This window comes from Sinocyclocheilus rhinocerous, unplaced genomic scaffold, assembly GCF_001515625.1.
Source record: "Sinocyclocheilus rhinocerous isolate Xijiao unplaced genomic scaffold, SAMN03320098_v1.1 scaffold303, whole genome shotgun sequence".
NCBI lineage: Eukaryota > Metazoa > Chordata > Actinopteri > Cypriniformes > Cyprinidae > Sinocyclocheilus > Sinocyclocheilus rhinocerous.
The window spans coordinates 806945-814560 of record NW_015656152.1 but is presented as its reverse complement, the minus strand read 5'-3'; the positions used below and the strand labels follow the sequence as shown (position 1 = coordinate 814560).

At 36.3% G+C, this 7616-nt stretch overlaps 1 protein-coding gene across 1 annotated transcript in view; it reads right to left on the bottom strand.

Annotated features, from left to right (window-relative positions):
* prdm1c (PR domain containing 1c, with ZNF domain) overlaps positions 1 to 7616 on the bottom strand; it is a 13326-nt gene that overhangs the window by 1648 nt on the left and 4062 nt on the right. The window contains exons 2-6 of the mRNA XM_016526785.1: positions 6425 to 6631; positions 5807 to 5929; positions 4004 to 4265; positions 2897 to 3531; positions 202 to 384 (exon numbers count right to left, since the gene is read on the bottom strand). Of these exons, the coding sequence (XP_016382271.1) occupies positions 202 to 384; positions 2897 to 3531; positions 4004 to 4265; positions 5807 to 5929; positions 6425 to 6607 (1386 nt within the window). The 5' untranslated portion in view covers positions 6608 to 6631. The remainder of the gene's footprint in view (positions 1 to 201; positions 385 to 2896; positions 3532 to 4003; positions 4266 to 5806; positions 5930 to 6424; positions 6632 to 7616) is intronic.

The following is a 7616-nucleotide window of genomic DNA, read 5'->3' as shown; positions in this document are numbered from 1 at the left end:
ATATATATATATAGATAGATAGATAGATAGATAGATGGATAGTATCTTTTCAAAAAACTTAAATATAAAAAAAATCTAAAAAATGTCAAGTAAAAATGACAAAATTTCTTATATATCATCATCATCTCGGACTTCCTTCATGGAACCACTAACACTGCAATTAATAAATCAGAGATTTATAAAAGTTAATAATCCATGTACCTTCAGATTGGACAGCTGACTGAAGTTCTTCTCGCACACGTTACATTTATACTGAATCTTTCCATTCTGTCGCTGTAATGGATACGGTAAAGCCTTGTAACATACAATCTGTTGCTTTTGGCCAACCTGCGACGCTGTGGTGTGGCGGGTGGAGGCGGAGACACATGAGGAAGCCACGCCCATCTCAGGTGAGTCTCTCTGGGCTGTGATGTCATCAGCACTAAACACTTGAGCCGGAGACGGATTGGTTGCATTACTGAGGCCTGACAGTTGATTTGTGGAGTCTTTAGGATTTGTTTCTCTCTTTGCGGAGTCTGTCACTTTAATTTTGGGGTCGCCTCTATTAGTCAATGCTAATGAAAGACGATTCTCATTGGATGCTGGATGCAAAAGAGATGGATACATGTGGATATGTGGAATTTTATGGGACATATGTGGTGTTGTTTGGCCAAATCCCATTGGCTGGTGTGACGGCGCATATCGAATAACAGGCCATATATACACTGGCATAGAGGATTGTGGGATAGCAGAGGTGTATACATGTTCTGCTACACTAGATGCCATTTTCAAGTTTAAAGGGATCTCAGAGATGCCATTAGTCATTGAAAATAGAGGTAATTTTGGATTCTGCAGGTCTCTGGTCACTTTTTCTCTATATTTAGTTTGTGTGATGGCGCTAAACGGTTTGCTTGGAGGAGTTTCAGTGTGATGATCAGTCCAGGGATCCAGATCCAGGATCTCAGTGACTGTGTGACCTCGCTTTCTCTTCCTCACTTGATCTTTACCCTGAGAAGAAGCTGAAGCAGGAAAAGAAACATAATATTCAGAAACATTTGAGTGAATGGTTAAAATAAAAGCAAAATCCTTAAGGCAAGACACCCCAGCTGAATAGGGTAAAAAAAATTTAACTAATGGATATATCCCCAGTTCAATGATTACATTAAGAATTGCAAACATTTTTTTATTACAAGTTTTCTAAAAGGTTATGTTTAAATATGCAAATGATGTATTATCTAATTAAATATGCACCAATTTGCATACATTTCCAGAACAGAAATTCGAACATTGAATAAAGTCAGGTTCAAAATGCTTATTTCATTTTGTCGACATATTCGAGTTAAAGGTTTTTACTGAGGGGATTTCGGATTTCTTTTTTTATCACTCCATAAATCAGAAAATATGGGCAACAGCCAGATGTCTTCAGGAATAAAATGTACAAAATTACAAATAATTTGTATATGGCTCAGAACTGATGTGGCTGTCACTCACAGTGTGTGGGAAGTGGCTGTTTTAGACAGGCAGTTCTGAGGCTGGTGCTCATTGGCTGCTCGTGTTCTAGGCTCCGCCCCACCAGCAGCTCCTCCCCCGGCATTAGAATCTTCATGGCATAGAAGTAAATCTGCATTCCAATTTGGAATGCAGCAAGATTCTGTTGCCAAGGAGACGAGGCATAGTTTACAAAGTGCATCCAGTTGCTGCCACTCTCATTCTCACAAGACAGGAAGCGATGCAATCGCCCCTCTGAGAAGATCTTTGAAAGTGAATAAAAAAAGAATCAGCACTGGCATTTTAACAGAAGATTTAAAATTATACATCAAGTTCTTTTTTTCTGCCTTTATCATCCACCAGTGTTAGTATGAGCAATCGTAATAGTTATGCTTAGCAAGCACTAATAAACATCCTGACAGGTTTAGGAAATGAAACTGTGAGATTAGAGTTGTGTTCTCAAATTGAAAGCGCACATCTGTTTGTGCGAGCGAGCGACTGTGTGAAAGTGAGAGGTTGTGGTTTAGTTGTTGATTCAGTCTTTTAGCTGCCGGTTGAACAGCTCGACTGTTTGACCTTACAACACCTGTTTCTCTCTCTGTCTTTCTCTTTCTCTCTTTCTTTTTTCAGTTTAGTTCATCCTGTCTAATATTAAACTTAAGAGACTGCACTTGCACGTTTTGCATTTGGTGTGGTTATACAGAGAGAGGAAATTCATTTCCATTTAGAGTTATATTTACCCCTCTTGTATAATTTAGTATATAAAACATATGTCACTATTCAAAAGTTTGGTGTCATAAGATTTATTTTATTTATTTTAAACAATCTCTTCTACTCACCAAGGCTGCATTTATTTAATCAAACATACAGTAAAAACAGTAATATTGTGAAATATTATTACAATTTAAAATAGATATTTTCTATTTTAATATATAGTAAAATGTAATTGATTTCTGTGATGCAAAGCTGAATTTTCAGCATCATTCCTCCAGTCTTCAGTGTCACATGATCATTCAGAAATCATTCTAATATGCTGATTTGCTGCTCAAAAAACATTTATTATTATTAGCAATGTTGAAAACAGTTGTACTGCTTCATATTTGTGAAAATCAGGATACTTTGATGAATAGAAAGTTAAAAAGAACAGCGTTTATCTGAAATATCTTTTGTAACATTATAAGATCTTTACTGTCACTTTTAATCAATTCAGTGCATTCTTGCTGAAGAAAACCTTGACCCCAAACTTTTAAATGGTATTGTAAATTCTCAGTCTAAATAATATAAGGATTTTTTGGGGGGGATATTTCCTACTGTATAAACCTGTCAATATAAGACATTTCTATAATATGACATTTTTTATATCTCAACATTTTGGATGCATTTTTGCCCTGTAAATTTCTAACCCTGAGAAAATGGCGGAGGCGGAGACACATGAGGAAGCCACGCCCATCTCAGGTGAGTCTCTCTGGGCTGTGATGTCATCAGCACTAAACACTTGAGCCGGAGACGGATTGGTTGCATTACTGAGGCCTGACAGTTGATTTGTGGAGTCTTTAGGATTTGTTTCTCTCTTTGCGGAGTCTGTCACTTTAATTTTGGGGTCGCCTCTATTAGTCAATGCTAATGAAAGACGATTCTCATTGGATGCTGGATGCAAAAGAGATGGATACATGTGGATATGTGGAATTTTATGGGACATATGTGGTGTTGTTTGGCCAAATCCCATTGGCTGGTGTGACGGCGCGTATCGAATAACAGGCCATATATACACTGGCATAGAGGATTGTGGGATAGCAGAGGTGTATACATGCTTCCCTACACTAGATGCCATTTTCAAGTTTAAAGGGATCTCAGAGATGCCATTAGTCATTGAAAATAGAGGTAATTTTGGATTCTGCAGGTCTCTGGTCACTTTTTCTCTATATTTAGTTTGTGTGATGGCGCTAAACGGTTTGCTTGGAGGAGTTTCAGTGTGATGATCAGTCCAGGGATCCAGATCCAGGATCTCAGTGACTGTGTGACCTCGCTTTCTCTTCCTCACTTGATCTTTACCCTGAGAAGAAGCTGAAGCAGGAAAAGAAACATAATATTCAGAAACATTTGAGTGAATGGTTAAAATAAAAGCAAAATCCTTAAGGCAAGACACCCCAGCTGAATAGGGTAAAAAAAAATTAACTAATGGATATATCCCCAGTTCAATGATTACATTAAGAATTGCAAACATTTTTTTATTACAAGTTTTCTAAAAGGTTATGTTTAAATATGCAAATGATGTATTATCTAATTAAATATGCACCAATTTGCATACATTTCCAGAACAGAAATTCGAACATTGAATAAAGTCAGGTTCAAAATGCTTATTTCATTTTGTCGACATATTCGAGTTAAAGGTTTTTACTGAGGGGATTTCGGATTTCTTTTTTTATCACTCCATAAATCAGAAAATATGGGCAACAGCCAGATGTCTTCAGGAATAAAATGTACAAAATTACAAATAATTTGTATATGGCTCAGAACTGATGTGGCTGTCACTCACAGTGTGTGGGAAGTGGCTGTTTTAGACAGGCAGTTCTGAGGCTGGTGCTCATTGGCTGCTCGTGTTCTAGGCTCCGCCCCACCAGCAGCTCCTCCCCCGGCATTAGAACCTTCATGGCATAGAAGTAAATCTGCATTCCAATTTGGAATGCAGCAAGATTCTGTTGCCAAGGAGACGAGGCATAGTTTACAAAGTGCATCCAGTTGCTGCCACTCTCATTCTCACAAGACAGGAAGCGATGCAATCGCCCCTCTGAGAAGATCTTTGAAAGTGAATAAAAAAAGAATCAGCACTGGCATTTTAACAGAAGATTTAAAATTATACATCAAGTTCTTTTTTTCTGCCTTTATCATCCACCAGTGTTAGTATGAGCAATCGTAATAGTTATGCTTAGCAAGCACTAATAAACATCCTGACAGGTTTAGGAAATGAAACTGTGAGATTAGAGTTGTGTTCTCAAATTGAAAGCGCACATCTGTTTGTGCGAGCGAGCGACTGTGTGAAAGTGAGAGGTTGTGGTTTAGTTGTTGATTCAGTCTTTTAGCTGCCGGTTGAACAGCTCGACTGTTTGACCTTACAACACCTGTTTCTCTCTCTGTCTTTCTCTTTCTCTCTTTCTTTTTTCAGTTTAGTTCATCCTGTCTAATATTAAACTTAAGAGACTGCACTTGCACGTTTTGCATTTGGTGTGGTTATACAGAGAGAGGAAATTCATTTCCATTTAGAGTTATATTTACCCCTCTTGTATAATTTAGTATATAAAACATATGTCACTATTCAAAAGTTTGGTGTCATAAGATTTATTTTATTTATTTTAAACAATCTCTTCTACTCACCAAGGCTGCATTTATTTAATCAAACATACAGTAAAAACAGTAATATTGTGAAATATTATTACAATTTAAAATAGATATTTTCTATTTTAATATATAGTAAAATGTAATTGATTTCTGTGATGCAAAGCTGAATTTTCAGCATCATTCCTCCAGTCTTCAGTGTCACATGATCATTCAGAAATCATTCTAATATGCTGATTTGCTGCTCAAAAAACATTTATTATTATTAGCAATGTTGAAAACAGTTGTACTGCTTCATATTTGTGAAAATCAGGATACTTTGATGAATAGAAAGTTAAAAAGAACAGCGTTTATCTGAAATATCTTTTGTAACATTATAAGATCTTTACTGTCACTTTTAATCAATTCAGTGCATTCTTGCTGAAGAAAACCTTGACCCCAAACTTTTAAATGGTATTGTAAATTCTCAGTCTAAATAATATAAGGATTTTTTGGGGGGGATATTTCCTACTGTATAAACCTGTCAATATAAGACATTTCTATAATATGACATTTTTAATATCTCAACATTTTGGATGCATTTTTGCCCTGTAAATTTCTAACCCTGAGAAAATGAACTTATACATCAGAAATATTGACTGAATGTGACGTGTGAAATTCAGTGGAACTGCAAGTGAATCAAAACGATCTATTAAGATTTTCCCAGAAACCTTGTTCTCTCTTTTTGTCTCTGTGTGTGTGTGCACTCCTGTCAGCCACTTCCTTGCTGAGTCAGTGTGTGAGACACGAGTGTGTAGCTTTACTGGCACATGTAAGCGAGGAGCAGTGCGTCAGAGAAACCCAACACAAGCACACACCTCTGAAGCATGACTGGTAAATATGAACCCCAATGACTCAGAATGGTTTTCGATCTCTCTCTCTCTCTCACACACACACACACACACACACACAAACATACACACAGACACACACACGCTTCATATCTTTCTCACATCTACTATCGTACCATCCAGATGTGTTTTCCATGGATGTTTGCAGGCATATCTTCAGGGTGAAGATGTTGTCCGAGCAGTGGGCCGAAGAGGGTCCCTAAAGGAATGACCCCAGTGGTGAAAACACCTAGCACCTTCTGATGACACAGTATTAGAAAATTAAAAACTATTTGCAAAAAAAAAAAAAATTTGTTTGTGGTTAAGACAGACTGCAGACGATTACTCAGACTTTCTTTCAAATAAATAGATACATATTTTGTACCAAATACAATTACATGTCAGTGTCATTTTAGTATCATTGAGATACTATTATAGTTAATTTAATATTTTGAATTAGTTTTTTCAATATTTTTTAGTTTTGATTTGAATTATAGCTAAAGTTTTAGTAATTTAGTTTTGTGTTTTTGCCATTTATATAAATATATATATTAAATATTTATGTATAGTTTTTATTAGTTGATATTTCAGTTTTAGTTATTTTATTACATCAAATTAAACTAAACAATAACGAGAAATTATTGGAATTAACAGAACATTTTTATGGTTTTAGTTTTAGTTAACAATAATAAAGACATTTTTAAGTGTGATTTAAGTGTCCAAATAGGTTTTTGGGCCACTGTACATGTATGTACCTGATTGTGATATGCAAATCTGAGGTTTCTGGATAATGATGTCTGGGCTCTGGTTTCTTTCCACCCATCAAAGTCTGGCTCATCATCTGTAACAGGAGGGTTGTGTCGCACATCCACTTTCTGCTCCTCAGTTTGTATAGTGATGCTCTCGTTTGCTGTGGTTGTGAGTGTTTTTGAAGGCATAATCAAACCGAGTGGAGATTACACCTGTGAACGACAGAAAACCATACACATGATGATCAACGTAAGATAAAACTAGTTTTTCTGTATTTCCTACGCAGTTGTGTTCTGAGTGGTTACTACTTGATTTAAAGGAATAGTTCACCCAAAAATGAAAAATATCTGAAAAATTACCCTCAAGTCCTCTAAGATGTAGATAGCATTCCACCACTTGCTCAGCAATGGATCCTCTGCAGTGAATGGGTGCCGTCAGAATGAGAGTCCAAAAACATCACAATAATCCACAAGTAATCCACACCACTCCAGTTCATCAGTTAACATCTTGTGAAGTCAAAAGCTGTGTGTTTGTAAGAAACAAATCCATCATTAAGGTGTTTCTCACTTTAAACCATTGCTTCTGGTTCTCTATACATAACATTGCTTTCTCCAGTGAAAAAGTCCATCCTCTGTTTTCCACTCACATCAAAACCCACCAAAATATGTTTAGAACTGTTGTGGACTGTTATTGCTGGTAAACAGTGCTTGATCTGTGCATATTTCTCGCTTGATGTAAAAAAAACCTTAATAATGGATTTGTTTCTTACAAACACACAGCTTTTCACTTTACAAGATGTTAACTGATGGACTGGAGTGGTGTGGATTACTTGTGGATTATTGTGATGTTTCTGGACTCTCATTCTGACGGCACCCATTCACTGCAGAGGATCCATTGCTGAGCAAGTGATGGAATGCTACATTTCTCCAAATCTGATGAAGAAACAAACTCATCTACATCTTGGATGATCTGAGGATGAGCAGTTTTTTTTTTAACTTAATGTGTATAAAAACAATATTCTGATTAAGTAGTAATATGTAAAGTATAGCATATCATGAACAAGGTGAATAGTTATCAATGAATGAATGAAACTTCAAACTTCAGGCATGCATTTCAGTCATTTTGTAGAGATCACCAATCTCCACTCGCATTGTTGTCGCATTGCATTGAGTTTAAACTTCTAGTCTTTCCATCCTG